At 44.0% G+C, this 17,716-nt stretch overlaps 1 protein-coding gene across 2 annotated transcripts in view; it reads right to left on the bottom strand.

Moving 5' to 3' along the window:
- The window catches only part of ncoa4 (nuclear receptor coactivator 4), a 39,569-nt gene that overhangs the window by 3,579 nt on the left and 18,274 nt on the right, over positions 1–17,716 (bottom strand). For both annotated transcript variants that reach the window (XM_080215824.1, XM_080215825.1), the window contains exons 2-11: positions 14,285–14,442; positions 13,981–14,121; positions 12,721–12,809; positions 10,587–10,695; positions 9,410–9,487; positions 7,784–7,900; positions 4,827–5,999; positions 3,490–3,564; positions 1,747–1,833; positions 62–148 (exon numbers count right to left, since the gene is read on the bottom strand). In XM_080215824.1, the coding sequence (XP_080071950.1) occupies positions 95–148; positions 1,747–1,833; positions 3,490–3,564; positions 4,827–5,999; positions 7,784–7,900; positions 9,410–9,487; positions 10,587–10,695; positions 12,721–12,809; positions 13,981–14,121; positions 14,285–14,434 (2,073 nt within the window). In that variant the 5' untranslated portion in view covers positions 14,435–14,442 and the 3' untranslated portion in view covers positions 62–94. The remainder of the gene's footprint in view (positions 1–61; positions 149–1,746; positions 1,834–3,489; positions 3,565–4,826; positions 6,000–7,783; positions 7,901–9,409; positions 9,488–10,586; positions 10,696–12,720; positions 12,810–13,980; positions 14,122–14,284; positions 14,443–17,716) is intronic.

The raw sequence follows: 17,716 nt of genomic DNA, 5'->3' as shown, positions 1-17,716 counted from the left end.
GTCCTTGTTTATCCTGCTTCACCAACTTGTATTACAGAGAAATACTGTCCATGCCACTAACCTAATTTGAGCGTTCATGCCCAATCGCTTCTGATCAACAAACTCCACTGATCTTTGGGATGTATGCTCCTCGTGGGCCTTGTTCAATCTACATCAAAAGACACAAATTATTAGGGAAGGATTTAACCTGCTTCAACAGTCAAACAAGGTGGTCAGCCAGCCCTCATACCTTTTCACAGTTCAGTTACATCATGACTGTTCCATATTAAGTCACTTATTCACCCATGGCTCTATGACCCTTCATTTCCCTTGCCAAACAAAAATCTTAATAACTCACATAATGGCCAGAATTTTACCATCCCGCCTGCCAGAGTGGGCGAGGAGTGGAAAATGGAAAGGTCTGTTAACCTTGGGTGGGATTTTAGTTTTGGGACGAGTGAGGCCATAAAATTCAGTCCAACCGAGATATTTCCTCTCAGCGTGCCGCAAGTTCCCCAATATATGCCTTACTTGGCTACACAGAATCATCCTCTTCAATGAGGCGGTCGCTACACAAGCTCTTCAGCCGTGCCTGGGCAGACCAGTTTCAGTTTCCGCCTTAGACAATGCAACAGGAGACTGAAACTTGTGTGACGAAGATAATCCTGTGCAACCTCAGCTATTTACCATTTATATAGATGATCTGGAGGAGGGAACCAAGTGTATGGTGTCGAAATTTGCTGATGACACCAAGATTGGTGGAACGGCAAATTGCGTGGAGGGTGTGGAGAGTCTGCAGAAGGATCTAGATAGGCTGGGCGAATGGGCCAGGAACTGGCAAATGGAATTTAATGTTGGCAAGTGCGAGGTGGTCCACTTTGGTAGGAATAATGGTAGGACTATTACTTACGTGGTGAAAAGCTGCAGCAGGCAACGGTGCAGAGGGACCTCGGGGTCCTTGTGCATGAGTCGCAAAAACCCAGCCTGCAGGTGCAGCAGGTGGTCAGGAAGGCAAATGGGATGCTGGCCTTCATAGCGAGGGGGATTGAATATAAAAGTAGGGAGGTCTTGCTGCGGCCGTATAGGGCATTGGTGAGGCCGCAGCTGGAGTACTGTGTGCAGTTTTGGTCGCCACTCTTACGCAAGGATATTTTGGCCTTGGAGGGAGTGCAGAGGAGGTTTACTAGGCTGATACCGGAGTTGAGGGGGTTGAGCTATGAGGAGAGGCTGAATAAACTAAGCTTGTACTCGTTAGAGTTTAGAAGAATGAGGGGAGATCTCATTGAGACATATAAGATGATGAATGGGATGGATAGGATAGAGGTGGAGAGACTCTTCCCGCTCAGAAAGGACAGTAGGATTAGGGGGCACAGCCTCAAGATAAAGGGGGGGGGCGGTTTAGAACGGAGTTGAGGAGGAACTTCTTCACTCAAAGGGTGGTGAATCTCTGGAATTCTCTGCCCGTTGAAGTGGTGGAGGCTGCCTCGCTAAATATTTTTAAGACGCAGGTTGATGGGTTTTTGATAAGCGAGGGGATTAAGGGTTATGGGGAGAGGGCGGGAATGTGGAACTGAGCCACGACAGATCAGCCATGATCTTATTGAATGGCAGGGCAGGCTCGAAGGGCTAGATGGTCTACTCCTACTCCTATTTCTTATGTTCTTATGTAGAAAATGCCTTCAGGCACAAAGCTCTCTCTCTCACACTCACTCACACACACACACACACACTCGCCCTCCCTAGTCTAGTTTAAATTCCAACACTGACCCGCCGAGGACCTTTGTACAGCCACTTCTCTGGGTCAAAGGGCTCCTTAAAGTGAGCAAACAGGTTGCTAAACGATACGGATTTTTCCTACAATGGGAAAAAGAAAGGATTCATGAATCAGTTTTGACAAATCAGAAAGAGTGTTGCAAATATTTACGCAAATATAAAACGTGTTATTATAAAACAACATTACAAAGATTTTATTCTAATCCTTAAAAAAATCACAGAACCCCTGCGGTGCACAAGGAAGCCATTTGGCCCTTCACGACTGCATCAAAATAATCCCATCTATCCACAGAACCCCATGTATTTACCCTGCTAGTCCCCTTGACACTAAGGGGCAATTGAGCATGGCCAATTCACCTGCACATGGTTGGACTGTGGGAGGAAACTGGAGCACCCGGAGGAAACCCATGCAGACACAGGGAGAACGTACAAACTGCACAGTCACCTGAGGTGGGAATCAAACCCGGGTCCCTAGCGCTGCAAGACAGTACTGCCAATTGCGGTGCTGCTGTGCCAACCAAAGAAGGCAGCTTTAACTGCACTAAATCCGATCCCTTCCTTTCATGATGAAAACAAGATCATTTCAGTGCAGTGACAGCAGTGTCATGTTGCAGAAAGGCACATCATCACTTTTATCCAAAAAGTACCCAGAGCTCATGACCAGAGATCAGAGTCAGGTAAAGCTTCATTTACCCTTGTAAATACCCCAAAAAATACCAAATACCCATTCTCCAACATTTTCTCATGTTTTCTAATGGTCAACTGGAATACCAATAATCAAGCAGCTTTCTACCCAATGTCAGATAGCAGGTGGGGAGGGAGGGAGGGAGAGAAAGAGAGAGAGAGAGAGAGACACACACAGAGGGAGAGAATCACAGCCATCCTAAACTCCACACAACAATCAGGAACAAGGAACCGCCCATTCACCTTCAGCTTTCCTTGCATCAAGATCAATTCCTAGCAGTTTGCACCGGAATCAAACCTGGTGGCTTCCTACTCAGTATTGTTCTGTCAGCTGGAGTGTTAAACATGCTTTGGTTTCACTTAAAATGCAACAAACCAGTTTCCCTGAGCAGTCAGGCACAATGGTTAGCACTGCTGCCTCTCAGTGCCAGGGACCTGGGTTCGATTCCTGGCTTGGGTCACCGTCTGTGTGGAGTTTGCACGATTTCCCCGTGTCTGTGTGGGTTTCCTTTGGGTGCTCCGGTTTCCTCCCAGTCTGAAAGACGTGCCAATTTAGCATTGGCCGTGCTAAATTCTCCTTCAGGTGTACCTGAACAGATGCTGGTGTGTGTCGACTAGGGGACTTTCACAATAACTTCATTGCAGTGTTAATGTAAGTCTACTTCTCACATCAATAAATAAACTTTAAACAAAGTGAAATAATTTACTGTTAAAATAGAGATGGTGAGGGGGAGTGGGTGGTGAGGGGTTGTGGAATTAGAATGAAACATGAACATCAGCCACGACTAGTCTCAGACCCAAGGGACAAGCTGCTCATGTACTTTCTCATTGTCTCCCAGCAATAAATGTTTGATCAGATGAATGTCAATGAAGCAATTATCCTCAAACTTAATGCATCTATTCTAATGCAGACAATCTCTGCTGCAAGCGTATTTGTGAACAGGCCAGAAAAAACCTGCTGGAAAAGCTCTTTCAGTGAAAGATTAGCTTCATGGTAATACACAGTCAGATAACATATTTACACTGGCAATGCTGCACTGCACAGATACTGACCTTTGCTGGAAGCTGCTCTCGATCAACAGTGAGCTTCGAGAAAAGACTGGACACTTCGGGTATACCGCTCAGTTCCTAAGCATAAAGACACACATTTCAGTGCTTTGAGAAACAGCTTTGAACTTCCCAAAGTAACTCCCACTTTGTTACTAAAGCTGCACTGCACTAGCCTTAGCCTTCACTGAGTAATGGCGCTTGATACATCTTTTGCCCATATGCGATCACATGGAATTGCTAATAAAACTGCTGCAAAAGGGCACAACTGGGGACACCTACAAGTAAATGTCTCCTGAATATTAACAGCTAGCTCACAGAGGGGCTGGGGAACGAATACTCCACACCCATAACCAACCCCAATCGCTAAGCAAAGTGGCAGATTACTGATAATTGGCTAATGGGCAAATCGGTTAGCACTGCTACTTCAGTGCCAGGGAGCCAGGTTTGACTCCCAGCTCGGGTCACTGTCTGTGTACATTCTCCCTCCGGGGGTTTCCTCTGGTTTCCTCCCGCGGTCCAAAAGACGTGCTGGCTAGGTGCATTGGCCATGCTAAATTCTCCCTCAGTGTACCTGAACAGACACCAGAGTGTGGTGACGGGGGGATTTTCACAGTAACTTTATCGCAGCGTTAATGTAAGCCTACTTGTGGGACAAATAAATTAGAGGGGTTAAACATGGAGAGCATGACCTTGAATTTCTGGAAGTTCGATCAGAACCAGCTCACTGAGGTGAAAGCACAACTTCCTAATTGCTGACCTAATAAAGCGGAGACCTTTGGAGTCATTACTGGAGGACTTTCACCAATTTAAAGTGATTTTGAAGCAATGCCCACACGGCTAATGAGCTATAAAGCTTTCCTACTGCTCATAAACAAACCATTAAGCTGCATAACACATAGATAAGACAAAAAAAGATAGGGGCAAAAATGTAGACTGATGAATCACTGCTGGGAATTGTTCAGACACGTTTAGCCTCAATAGCTTAGAAAGACGTGGAGTGGGATCTGAAATAAAATTCTTTTACATCCTAAGCGACATGCCTTCAGGCAAGGATGTAACCTGGGCTGAAGACAGGATGTAACTATCAAGGATGTTTATAGTTATTTAGGGTTTTCTTTGAAATTTGGCTGTGTTATGAACACTCAATGGGTGAAAGAGATACGTCCACCTTGGGAAACAAAGCAAAGTATTCTGAGCAATCTGGGGAATGGTGTTTCAGTTCATTATCGGCCCACCTTAGTGAGTGACAAGAACCAATGCACCTTATTAAATGAACCGATGACAAATATAGCAAGCAACATAGAAGTACAGTTCTGGGGATAACAGTTGGAGATTCTTACATGTGCTTTCTTGCGCAGCAAAAATTTATTCTCTACTTCGTGCTCAGCCCCTTTCTCTGTGCCCTCGGGTACTGTGTTAACGGGAGATTTTGACATCAGGGTTTCGTACGACTTCACAGGATTGTTGGCAGGGACCTCTGGCTCTTTTGTGGACTGTGATCGGGGATGTAGCCACTGTTCTAAATCAGTCTTCTGCTGCTCTGCACTGCGCTTACTCGGCTGGCCTGTCTGCACGCCATTCTTGTCTCTCCCCGCTTGCTTGAGTAGCCACTCGTTGACCGCTTCCTTCTCACAGCTCCGGCCACACACGCACTCCGAGAAACTGCTGCACTGCTCGTTGGCTTTACACACGTCTGCAACTCGGATTGGCAATGGTGACGGAAGGCAGCGGGAGCTGTTTGCCGAAGCTGGTGACGGTTTCTTGGCATTGTGGTACTCACTCAGGCACTTCAGCTTGCCAAGGTTTTCGATCTCTATTGCTTTGGGCTGGACACCACAGCAGCTATTACAGGATTCACCCTTACTTGGTTTCAGAAGCCACTCGCTGGTACTGTACTTCTCTCTGAAAGGCTGAGTTATGGAGTTCCATTTGTCTTCACTGATACCATCACCAGTTGCTTTTTCAGAATGTGTGTTCTTCACTTCAGTGATTGGGCTCGCTTCTTCCTCTTCTTGGTCCACAACATCCATGTCAAATTCCTCTATAAGCTCAAAGGTGGAAGAACTACCAGATGACTCAGTACGCTGGCGTGGAGGGGTCTCCTTGGCGAGAGTGGATTTCTGCTTCTCGGAAAGTAGCCAGTGCTCGAGACCCTGACGATGACCCCAGGCCTGCAATTTGTAGTAATTCACATCGGCTGGATCCTTATTGGCGGGACTGGGATGTTGCTGTGGAGTGATCTTCTCAGTTACATCAAGGTTCTGCTTGCTGGTAAGCAGCCAGTGCTCAAGGCCCTGCCGATGACCCCAGGCCTGCATTCTGTAGTAGTCGGGATCTTTTGGGCTCAGGTTACAGCTAGTGGCGGTTTGGGTGCACTGTTGAGCAGCAATGTTCTCAGCTGGATGATACCTTCGTTTGCTGGGGAGCAGCCAGTTCTCAAGGCCCTGTTGACGCCCCCAAGCTGACAATTTGTAGGAGTCCGAATCTTTTGCACCAGGAGCTGGTGGCGATCCCTGTGGAAAAATTCAATATTGCGGTCAGTGTCTCCTTTGCAGAATACCATCCAGACCTCAGCATTGAATCCCAACATTAATCTACTCCAGAAATCCACACGTGAACTCCAGATATATATGCTTACTACCATTATATCACCCCTGAACCATCTTCCACGTATCTCAAGGGGTTGCCTCCTTCAGCAGACTTAGAGCTCCAGTTAGACTGAGCTCATTGCAAGGCTAGATGAAAACCTACTCAGCTTCAGTGAAGGTCCACAATCAGGATCAACAGCAGCTCATGAAAATAACACTCCCCCAGCGTCCACTCTGCGTTATAAAACAGGGACAATACAGCTTACAGACCACTCACTCACGAGAACAGACATTAAGGCTCAGTTACACAAGCCTTCCCCCCACCATTTTACATCAGTAAGTGAAATATTGTCACCCAATTGTAGAATTAAATGCTAGAATCAACACCACCATTAGAACTTGTAGTATTTAACACTGCCATTAACACTCCCTTTATCTTGTGTCCATGACACCTTTAGTCAAATCCCTTGAACTCCCACCTGACATATTTTGCTCCAACCCCTCTCCAACTATATAACCCATCACATCTCTACCCTTCCTCAGCTCTGAAGAAGTCATACAGGTTGAAATTTTAATTCTGTTCCTCTCTACACGGATGCTGCCAAGACTTGAGATTTTTTTCCAGCATTTTTTTAATACAATTTCTCTAATCAGTTTAGAACGATTATAATAAATTGCCCTGCTAATTAATGATTAGACGGACCTAAGTTCAAGAATGTATCATCACTTAATGAGAACCCACGTGTAAGCAAAAGCATTTGCGTAATAATGTACTTTAGCATCTGATCCCACTTTATTTTACTAATAAACATTCTGCACTTTTAAAAAGACAGCGAATCTTGCAAGTTTACATTAAGTTAAATCCAGCTTCAGCCTCAGCTGTAAATGCACTAAAAATAAAGGACGTTAACTGATATTTCTCAGCACTTCCAACTTAAACACTAGTAGCAAACAGATACATCTTTGATTTAAGATTGGTCAGCTTCTTAGGTCACTCCTGGATTGGAAGCAATACAAAACCTCCTTTATTTCTCACATTTCCTTCACCCTCCACCTTTATTATTTTAATGTGGGTGGGTGAAGCACTGAACAGGGGGCACAAGCACATCTTGCCGTCTATCAAATTTTTGGACCACTGATCAAGAGCCACACACAATGATTTCATTGCAGTATGTTTCACAGCGCCAATGCAATACACAGAGGGACTAGCAGGGTAAATACATGGGGCTATGGGGATAGGGCCTGTGTGGGATCGTTGTCGGTGCAGGCTTGATGGGCCAAATGGCACTGTAGGAATTCTATGTTTTATTCTATGTTCAGTGACCATCCAGAAAAATCCACAATGCTGAACAGAAATACAAATGGATTCTTTCACTCATGTGTAAAAATGAGCCCAGAGTGTGGATTATATAGAATTATAGAAAAACATAAAGCACAAATAGTTCTATGAATGTCACATCATGTCTGCACACACTGATAAACCAAATCTGTGCTATCTGCGACAAGAGGGGGAAAACTTATTTTGGTACAATGCAAAACTCTTAATTCATCATCTCAAGTTGCTCCTAACAGGACAGACATGTGATGAGCAGTAGCAGTGAGCTTATTTAGTAATAGTGAGAACACTAATCGAATACTTCAGTCTAAATGGGGAATGATCATCATCAGTACTCAGAATTGACAGTTCCAGGAAGTCTATTGATGCTTACTTGGCTGGACTGTTTCAGCAGACATTCTTGTAGGTTAAAGACTGGCATCCGTGCAGGAGGAGGAGGACTACGCAGAAAGTCAGCGAAAGGGCATTCCTTCCCATTGGAGAATGATTTCTGTTAAGAAGAAAGGTAACATTATAGCTGCCACATTACAGCAGCAGTACACATGGCATGCTCCCAATGCTCCAGGCAATCACACCTGCAGCATGCTGCACAAATGCAGAAGGGAAAAATGAGCACTAAGGCCAACACAATGGGACATCAAAATCTCTAGTCATTTACCACGTGAGCAGGATAGAAATGCAATACTTCTCAAGGCAAGACCTACACCCAGGTAAATGAAATTCACAACATACTCAGTCTACACTATACCCATTACCAAATCACACAAACCTTAACAGTGCAGGAGGCTGTTCTGCCCATCAAGCCTGCACCGACAGCAATCCCACCCAGGCCCTATCCCCATTGCCCTGTTAATCCCCCTGACACTAAGGGGCAATTTAACATGGCCAATCAACCTAACCTGCACATCTTGGGAGTGTGGGAGGAGTCACCCGAGGCTGGAATTGAACCCGGGTCCCTGGAGCTATGAGGCAGCAGTGCTAACTACTGTGCCACCGTCAGCCTCAATATACTCAAATGAGGGAAGAACATATCACAGTCCTAAGGTTACAGCTGAATATCAGTTATTGTATTGTTCTACATTTTACATGCAAGCTTAGATATAAAAAGCCACAATTCATATGTGAAAGCTCTATGCGACAGCAATATCTGCTTAATTGCACAACAGTAATACTCTATATATCATCAAGGCCAATGAGCTTCAAAGAGCTGACACTTAAAGATCAAAATCACAACTGAAAAAAAAGGCCAAAATTAGGGAGCTTTTGGCATGAAACTGAGCAAATAAATTCATTGCTCAGATTGTCTGGGTGGCACAGTGATTAGCACTGCTGTCTCACAGCTCCATGGACCCAGGTTCGATTCCTGGCTGGGGTCACAGTCTGTGTGGAGTTTGCGCATTCTTCCCATATCTGCATGAGTCTCCTCCCACACCCCAAAGATGTGCAGATTCGGTTGACTAACCATGCAACATTGCCCTTTAGTGTCCCAGGATGTGTAGGTTAGGGGGATTAGCAGGGTGAATGTGGGATTGTGGGCATAGGGCCTTGGGCAGGATGGTTGTTGGTGCAGACTCGATGAGCCAAACAGCCTCCTGTAGGGATTTTAATGATTTCTATTATAATATGCGTACTCACTGTGAACTATTACAAAGCAGCCGAAACTTTGGAAAACTTGCCACAACTGGATTAAATTGGCACACTGAACTTTCCACACATTCAGCAACAGTACAGGTAACGGAAGCTTAAAGAGTGGCCCTTTCGGAGCTATAAATTGCAGAAGTAAAATATTTTCTCAATAGCCCCATTTATACACTCATAATCCTGCTGGAATTTCTTCAATGCCTTTATATTCTCAGTACTGTCTGATCTTCATGCAGCTATTGGCACCATTAATAGTTTGTATATTTTTCTAGTGAGCAGTGAAGCACATCAGGTTCAACAAAATCAATTCACTTTCAGCAGCAAGGGACATGAGAAGCCACTTCTTAAAAAGTCTTACCGTTGTCAGCAGTGGTACCAAGCAATAATCCAAGTCAGCTGCCATGGTGCAAGGGCTCTTGTACTCAGTCTCTGAAACCTACACACAAACCAGAAAGAATTTTTAGGACTCCTGTAGTCAGGCAGCCAACATACAGAGTCCTATTCACCCCAATTACCAACTACAATTGCCCACACTATTACTCGCTTGGTGTAAGTGCGTACTCATTTGCCGTCCTGAAACTGTTAGTCCCCTGTCTTATTTCAAAGCAGGGGCCTGAATTTAGTCCAAAAATAAAAGAATGATCTTTTTTCAGAAGGAGAAACTGTTATTTCTTATCTAGATTTCAAATCAAAGGCAATTTACACAAGCCTCCCATCAATCTTTCTATGGCAGGAAGGAAATGGTGACCATGCCAAACCCTGCTTTGGTCACCAAAGCAGTTTACATGCTTTAGGGACATCGCTGATCGCTCTGGGTTAGCTGCATTACTGAAAGAGCACAGCCAAGAATAATCACCCACTGAAACAGTTTAACAGGAACAATGGAGAGCAGAACATAGCAATATCAGAACACTGCTGCATCACAGCACCAGGGACGCACGTTCAATTCCAGCCTTGGGCCACTCTCTGTATCGAGTCTGCACATTCTCTCATTTCTTATGGGTCTCCAGTTTCCTCCCGTAGTCCGAAAGACGTGCTGGTTAGGTTGACGACCATGGTTAATTGCCCCTTAGTGTCAGTTGTAAATACATGGGTTACGGGGATTGGGTCCGAGTGGAAGTGTTGTTCGTGCAAGCTCAATGGGCTGAATAATCTCCTTCTACACTGCAGGAATAATATGGTTCTAGAACTGCACAACTAAAAGCTGCAAAGTTGAACGTGGTTACTCAACATTATTGTAAATGTCATGTTTAGATTAAATCTAAAGCCCCATCTAAACAGTTACACCACCCATCATCAGTGAAGCATACTGATATGCTTATGACCATAAGGGAAATTGGCCAAAGCAGATAATTACCATGTTCCAAATGAGATGTCCTCAATCATTCAGTGTACACTGATCGGCAGCAGATAAAGAGTCTTTTCTCATTGCCATACCACCCTTCCAATAATAAACAAGAACTCTGATTCTCTGTGACATAAATATTATGAAAAATAAACATTTGTTGAACTAACAAACTGGTTAAGATTCTTACCGGTGTTTTGATGGCCCCAAAGCTTGTAATGGCTTGGCGGAGTGTTGGAACATCAGCCTCAAAGTTCATGGTCGGAGATTCTTCTGGTTTCAGAGTCAGGCTCTTCAATCTGGAATGGGACATGTGCTAAGTCAGTAACAGGCTGTGGGCTTGCCTATTTACTTAACTGCTGAGGGAAAGCTGTGGAAACATTTAACACAAGCAGGCCACTCTATATAAAAGAAAAACCACAGCAGATGCTGGGAATCTAAAATAAACATGGAAATAAAATGCTGGAAGTACTCAACAAAAGTCAGGCAATGGAAGAGGAGAGAAATAAAGCTAATTTTTCCAAGTCAATGGCCTTTCATCAGAAACGGAAACATAATTAATTTCCTTGTCTCAGTTCATTTGCCGCTTTCTTTTCCTTCTTCGGTTACCACGCTCCAAGAGAGCACTGACTCCCATTGGATGGATTTACAGTCATGTTTAGCTCGAAGATTTTCACAATAACTTCATTGCAGTCTTATTGTAAGAATTCTGCCATCCTTCCTTTGTGTCATATACTTTTCTCTGCCTCAGTACAAAACGTGCTTAAAACCCGCTGCGTCTTTACTCAGAATCATAGAATCGTACAGAGAGAAGCCCTCCAGGCCACCAAGTCTGCACTGAGAAACACCTTTTACACACACACACACCCCCTCCCCCCATCCCATTTACCAACACTTGGCCCACTCCAGGCAGTGCATTCCAGAGGTACCGTAGCATGGATGGGTTAAGCTCTTAAGTTTAAAGTTTATTATTGTCACAGTAGGCTTACATTAACACTGCAATCAAGTTATTCTAGTTGTCACACTCCTGCTCGGGTACATTGAGGGAAAATTTAGCATGGCCAACGCACCTAATCAGCACATCTTTGGACAATGGGAGGAAACCCAACAGACTCCACACAGTCACCCAAGCTGGGAGACAGTGGTGCTAACCACTGTGCTATCCCTAATGACAGAAAGGGTAATAGTGTAAGGCAAAAAATGTTAATGGGACAACCCAAGAAACAAAAGATAGATCTTGAGGCAGTATAAATGGCAATAGCAGAATCATTACCAATTGCAGCTGTAGGGGATAAGAAAATGCGGTTGTGACCTAACATTGTTGAATTTGGTGTCAAACCCAGGAGGCTATGAAGTGCCTATCAAAAGATGAGGTGTTATCCCAAGCTTTTGGTCATTCTATATTGCTGAAGAGAAAGACATTTGTGGAAAGTTTTTCTCTTGCATTCAAGACAGAACTACAAGAATACCAAATTTCAAAACCTGTCCTGATGCGTGCAAGATGAAAAGCTTCAACAGCACGTCTTTTTTCAGCAAAGGCAAATGGCCATTTTAAACGTTCCTCCTTTTAGGGGCACTTCTATTTACACAAAGATCACTGCAGGTTAGGTCAGTGGCAGCTATCCCGACTCCCATATAACCCGATTTTGGTAATACTGCCGCTGTTTCTAACTCAACTGATCCCTAACTCCAAAAATCTTTAATTTGAATTATTGATGCTGAATCTGACACCTTTCTAATCAGTCGCAGAATCCCACACCCTTGCTACCCAGTCGCGCACAGCTATGCATTGAATAAAGTGGGTCCACTAGTTACAGACCAAGAGCCATTCGTTACATTCAGGCTGAGTATCATTTAGTCACAAGTCCGAAAGCCAAACGTATCCAAAAACAGCACTTTTTTTAACCTTATCGATCTTTAGAATAGGAAGTTTAGTTGTTTGTCGGCATTGTTTACCTTGTGGATTTTGTGGGCAACATGTCAAAATGAAACTTCTAAGAGATCCTGTATTTATTATTTAGGGACGCACCTTAATTTTCTGGACATTTTATTTACTTTAGACCATAGCTATCGCAGGATTAGGTTATTGTATTGTATGTTTATATACAGTGTCCTAAAACCAAAAATATTTGAAGTCTGAAATATAATTGGCCCCAAAGACTCTGGCTAAAGAATACTCGATCTGTATATCACAGGCACAAAGTAAAGGGCTTTAAGGATTTCAGCTGAAGTTACTCTGCAATTTAATTTTGATTTCAAGTTCATAACGTATACCGACAATGAGTTCTTAAAAAAGCCACAACTTGGAGTGTGGCAGCTCTCACCTCTCCAGGCAGGTTATAATTTGATCAGTTGGAAGGTTACTCTGGGGATGTTCCAATTGGTGAATAAGGCAGTTGAACTGACCCAGCAGCTGTGGGGAAATAAAAATTGCATTTATACTTGTATCATGGTACACCTCAAAAAAAATCACTGCGCACTTCAATTATACTTGCGTATGGCTAAAGGTGGCAGCCATTCTGCAGGAGCAGCAACCTACACTTAACAGGGAGATTAGACAATTGTTTATGGAGAAATCGCAAAAAAGAGGCACAGCAGAAACTAAAGATATACAAAGTTGTAAAGAGGTTGTAGAAATAGGGAGCAATTAAATCTTGGAAGAAATCAAGATAAGGATCTAAAGTTAAACACTTGAGGGGGAGGGACTGGGAGTTGGTGTTTTGGGACAGGCAGTGTCTATGGGGCATAAGGGGTGACAACAGAAAAATTAAGTCTCAACATTATAAAAGCAAAGATAAAGATTTTAGTGTCAGATTGACAGCAGACAATTTTGCGTAAATAGGCAAAGACAAAATACTGGCTGTTTCAGTCCTGAGATACACTAGCTCTAGATTGTAGTTAATACATTGGGTTAGTTTATCTCTAACTAAGCTGCACTTGTGAGCAGGATTAACACAAAATTTAATACCACATAATTATCAACACATTCACAAAAATCTCACAACAAACATAAGAACATAAGAAATAGGAGCAGGAGTAGGCCATCTAGCCCCTCGAGCCTGCCCCACCATTCAATAAGATCATGGCTGATCTGTCGTGGCTCAGTTCCACATTCCCACCCTCTCCCCATAACCCTTAATCCCTTTGCCTATCAAAAACCTATCAACCCGCGTCTTAAAAATATTTAGCGAGGCAGCCTCCACCACTTCAACGGGCAGAGAATTCCAGAGATGCACCACCCTTTGAGTGAAGAAGTTCCTCCTCAACTCTGTTCTAAACCGCCCCCCCCCCCCCCCTTTTATCTTGAGGCTGTGCCCTCTAGTCCTACTGTCTTTTCTGAGCAGGAAGAGCCTCTCCACCTCTATCCTATCCATCCCATTCATCATATATGTCTCAATGAGATCTCCCCTCATTCTTCTAAACTCTAACGAGTACAAGCCTAGTTTATTCAGCCTCTGAATAACATGCGAGCCTTGCATCGTCCTTTTAAATGGAATGCACAAACAAAGTTCCTAAAATGTTGCTTTTCTATTTTAAGACCAACTTCTAGAATTGTTACTTTAATGGCATAACCATTCCCTTACACAGTAAAGCTGCTGAATCTGTTGCTGCAGGGCTTCTTCCTTCAGCTGTTGCACTAGGTCGATCTGTTCCAAGAGATAAACCTCTCGACTCCGCAGGCACTCTAAGTGACGGCTGATACAGCTGTGAATTTGAAATTTTACCTACAAAAGATCAAGGAACTAATCAATGGTACTCCATATACAAGAAATGGCATGCTACAATGAATAAAAAAATTTACAGGCTGCAGTATTAACAAAACTTTCATTTTACTTAAAACTTGAGTGTTCTCACCCAGCACTCAACATGATCCAAAGAACAGCTTACCTCCTTACTGTTTGCTTTTATCTCCTGTTCAGCTTTAATGATACTGCTAATGGCCGTCTCCAAATCTCGTTTGGCCTGGGTGCAATTCATTATCAAATCCTTTGGCTGGCAGTTTGTACTTTCCCCACCCGGGTTGCGTGTTGGATTCATCTTGGTCTCTGTTGAAAAAAGTGAGTTGTTAAGATAAACACAGCCATGGAATGTCAATGCAATGCAAGATTGGCAGGGCTGTCACACTCCCAACGCCCAAGAAATGCTAGTAACTTAAAAACAGCTCAAAGTAAGGAATACCAACTACTGACTGTTCAGATTCAGGCTGATTTTACATTATGTTAGTTCACTTAGCAGCCTAACCTCTGACCAACATTCTAGAGAGCACCATTTAGATTCAGATCCTCAAAGCCCACATAAACAAATTAAAGTCTTGGTTATTTTAAATTACGATATGGAGATGCCAACGTTTCCGAAAGCTTGTGGGTTTACTATCAAATAAACTGGTTGGACTTTAACCTGGTGTTGTGAGACTGCTTACTGTATTTTATATTATATCTGAGTTCTTCTGATGTTGCACCTGGTGACTCAGGTTATGCTTTTGCAGAGGAGGGAGAATTTAAGTGTACAGTTGGGGAAGGATGTAAACATCTCCCATGAAGGCTCAACAATCAGCAGGCACGAGTGTTCCCTTCCTGTTGGGGAAGGCTTCAGCGGTCACGGGCATTCAGCCTCTGATCTTCGGGTAAGCATTCTCCAAGGAGGCCTTCCAGACACATGACAACACAGAATCGCTGAGCAGAAATTGAGCCAAGTTCCGCACACATGAGGACAGCCTCAACCGGGTTGGGTTCATGTCACATTATCTGTAACCCCCACGACTTGCCTGGGCTTGCAAAATCTCGCTAACTATCCTGGCTGAAGACAATTCACATCTCTTTAACCTGTACTGAACCCTCTCTCTACTCACATTGTCTGCACCAGTAAAGACTTAATTACCTGTTAAGACTCGCATTCCAACCATTATCTTGAAATTGAGTTTGTGTCTATATATGCCCTCTTTGTGAACCAAGTCCTGCACTTACCTGATGAAGGGGCAGCGCTCTGAAAACTTGTGCTACCAAATAAGCCTGTTGGATTTTAACTTGGAGTTGTGAGACTACTTACTGTGCCTACCCCAGTTAAATACCAGTAACTCCACATTATGTCCAACCCATGAAGGTAGAATGGAAACAAACTATATTTAATATAGTTAACCAAAACAATTGACAAACTACTTTAAATTCAAGTATGGTTCAAATTTAACTTGACATTTTGGTGGCTCTTTTTGGCCGGTGCCAAAACAATAAACTCAGTGACCCTCTTCTGTGCAGTAAACAGTGATCTATGAATATGGCACACCCTTCCCAGGAAGGCAACTGTCCCAACTATTTTAGCTTCAACTTTTAAATGTTTTATTTATGACGAAACTGATTTCAGGGAAATTATCCAAGTTGATCCTGTTGTTTGGGTAAGTTTAATTGTTCTAAGCGACACAGTGGTTAGCACTGCTGCTTCACAGCACCAGGGATCAGGTTCAATTACCAGCTTGGGTCACTGTCTGTGTTGAGTTTGCATATTTTCCCCGTGTCTGCGTGGGTTTTCTCCAGGTGCTCCGGTTTTCCTCCCGTAGTCTAAAGATGTGCTGGTTAGGTGAATTGGTCATGCTAAATTCTTCCTCACTGTACCCTAACAGTGCCACAATGTGACAACTAGGGGATTTTCACAGTAACTTCATTACAATGTGAATGTAAGCCTACTTGTGACTAATAAATAAACTTTAACTTTAGAGGATAGAGGATTGGTTGTCAAATAGGAGGCAGAGAGTGGGGGTCAACGGGTGCTATTCGGATTGGCGGATGGTGACTAGTGGAGTGCCCCAGGGGTCGGTGCTGGGGCCTCAGCTTTTTACCATTTATATAGATGATCTGGAGGAGGGAACCGAGTGTAGGGTGTCGAAATTTGCTGATGACACCAAGATAGGGGGAACGGTAAATTGTGCAGAGGGTGTGGAGAGTCTGCAGAAGGATCTAGATAGGCTGGGCGAATGGGCCAGGAAATGGCAAATGGAATTTAATGTTGGCAAGTGTGAGGTGGTCCACTTTGGTAGGAAGAATGGTAGGAAGGACTATTACTTAACGGGGCGAAAAACTGCAGCAGGCGACGGTGCAGAGGGACCTCGGGGTCCTTGTGCATGAGTCGCAAAAACCCAGCTTGCAGGTGCAGCAGGTGGTCAGGAAGGCGAATGGGATGCTGGCCTTCATAGCGAGGGGGATTGAATATAAAAGTAGGGAGGTCTTGCTGCAGCTGTATAGGGCATTGGTGAGGCCGCAGCTGGAGTACTGTGTGCAGTTTTGGGCACCGCACCTGCGCAAAGATATTTTGGCCTTGGAGGGAGTGCAGAGGAGGTTTACTAGGCTGATACCGGAGTTGAGGGGGTTGAGCTATGAGGAGAGGCTGAATAAACTGGGCTTGTACTCGTTAGAGTTTAGAAGAATGAGGGGAGATCTCATTGAGACGTATAAGATGATGAATGGGATGGATAGGATAGAGGTGGAGAGACTCTTCCCGCTCAAAAAAGACAGTAGGACTAGGGGGCACAGCCTCAAGATAAAAAGGGGTGCGGTTTAGAACGGAGTTGAGGAGGAACTTCTTCACTCAAAGGGTGGTGAATCTCTGGAATTCTCTGCCCGATGAAGTGGTGGAGGCTGCCTCGCTAAATATTTTTAAGATGCGGGTTGATGGGTTTTTGATAAGAGAGGGGATTAAGGGTTATGGGGAGAAAGCGGGAAAGTGGAACTGAGCAGCGACAGATCAGCCATGATCTTATTGAATGGCGGGGCAGGCTCGAAGGGCTAGATGGCCTACTCCTGCTCCTACTTCTTATGTTCTTATGTTTAAAGGTCTATTACACAAAAAGTGGTCAGTTTTAGTGGAAGAAGGACAATGGGCAGTTAAAAGATCACGACAGATCAGCCATGATCTTACTGAATGGCGGGGCAGGCTCGAGGGGCTAGATGGCCTACTCCTGCTCCTATTTCTTATGTTCTTAAAAGAATTTTGCTTGTTGGGTCAATTTTTATCCTGCTTGCTCTCATGTCCTTGGTGGTCCTCACTGGCAGGTTTTCTACCTTTGCACGTGTCCTGTGTGTCCCTACTGCATCAACTACAATTTTCTGAATTTATGAAAATATAATCTGACAAACGCAAGAGGAATTTGCATGGGACACAAAAATGAGAGATCAAGTTGTTTGCACAAGCCAGACCAGACCTCACTCTGCACAGTTCAATGCGAGGCTGCAAACACATTGCTGATGACGCCCCAATTGTTATAAAACAAAAGGACTGCAGGAAGTGCAACACTTCCAGGAAGTTCGAGTTGCATTCAGGAGTTTCAATGTA

The sequence above is a fragment of the Carcharhinus amblyrhynchos genome, chromosome 31 (genome assembly GCF_965287045.1).
Source record: "Carcharhinus amblyrhynchos chromosome 31, sCarAmb.v2.hapA, whole genome shotgun sequence".
Classification (NCBI taxonomy): domain Eukaryota; kingdom Metazoa; phylum Chordata; class Chondrichthyes; order Carcharhiniformes; family Carcharhinidae; genus Carcharhinus; species Carcharhinus amblyrhynchos.
This window is presented reverse-complemented; position numbering and strand designations above follow the sequence as displayed.